Source organism: Oryzias melastigma, unplaced genomic scaffold (genome assembly GCF_002922805.2).
Source record: "Oryzias melastigma strain HK-1 unplaced genomic scaffold, ASM292280v2 sc02735, whole genome shotgun sequence".
Taxonomy (NCBI): Eukaryota; Metazoa; Chordata; class Actinopteri; order Beloniformes; family Adrianichthyidae; genus Oryzias; species Oryzias melastigma.
Window position 1 is genome coordinate 1 of NW_023419306.1, and position 1,195 is coordinate 1,195.

At 49.8% G+C, this 1,195-nt stretch overlaps 1 protein-coding gene across 1 annotated transcript; it reads right to left on the reverse strand.

Moving 5' to 3' along the window:
- Positions 1-44: 44 nt before the first annotated feature.
- LOC112139805 (zinc finger protein 24-like) lies at positions 45-1,152 on the reverse strand (the record flags this gene model as incomplete). Its single annotated transcript, XM_036211307.1, is given in 1 exon segment — positions 45-1,152. A coding segment is annotated over 1 exon segment (650 nt), but the record flags the coding sequence as incomplete, so codon positions are not given.
- Positions 1,153-1,195: the final 43 nt, after the last annotated feature.

Here is a 1,195-nt window from a genome sequence, read left to right on the forward strand (position 1 = left end):
GATTTTGGGCTATATAAATAAAATTGAATTGAATTGAATTGAACATGGCTGTGATTGGTTGTCCATTAACAGTCACGTCCACATGTTTCTGAACTGCAAAATCTGTATTCTCAGTGTGCTCATTCTCAGGTCTAGGTGGATAACATGCACCTGTGACCTCTGATTTTCGAATGGGGCATACTGAAGCTTTGTGTCCCGCTTGCTGACAATAGAAGCAAACAATGTCCTTACCAGATGATCGCTGGCCTGCTGCAGTGTTGACGGTACCTGGAGGGTCTGGAGCGTTCTCCCTCCTCGAACCTCTTTGCTGAAACAGCTGGGCTGGTCGATGCGCTGCACCTGTTGGGTGTGAAGCTGCTCCTCTCCTGGCGTTGAGGTACTGGACAGCCAACCTTGCTGCGGTGATCCCCTCTGCCGGCTCGTGCTCCTTCACCCAGGTTCTTACATCAGGTGGCAACACCCGCAGGAGCTGCTCCAAGATGATGGCCTCCCCGATATGGTCCTTGGTGTGACGTTCCGGCTGGATCCAACGTCAATAGAGAGACTTCAGGCGATGATAGGTTTCGGTCAGGTTCTCATCATGTGGCACAGTTGTTGAGCGGAACTGCTGCCGATAAGTCTCAGGCGAAATGTCGAACTTAGCCAACAGTGCTGCTCTCAAGTCTTTATAGCAGTGGGCTCGGTCTTCATCCATGGCTGTGTAGGCTTCTAGAGTTTTACCCGAAAGTAGTGGGACCAGACGACATGCCCACTCTTTTTTTTTTTGGCCATTTATATGTTTTGGCGATGCGTTCAAAGCGCATTAGGTAGTTTTCAATGTCCTCACCAGTCTGAAAAGGAGGAATTTCTGATCAGAGAAGAGTCCTCTAGGTGGTGCAGTTATGTCCGAGTCGTTTGAAGTGGTTGAAGCAGATGATGATGTCTCTTTGTTCCCCGGATGACGGGATGCAGGAATAGGTAGTGTGTACCTTGGGCTGCTTCCTGCTGACGAGCTGGGAGTTTGTAGTACCTTGGTCTTGGACTTGCGAGGAGCTTTGGCGTGCTGTTGCTGTGCTGGACTCTGGAGGGACCCACTCTGGTGATGAACTGAAGCCGCTGGTGGTGCTTTGATCTTGGACTTGCGAGAAGATTTGGTGTACTGTTGCTGTATTGGACCTTAACACAAACCAGGTATAAAGACTTTGTGCCAAGTGAG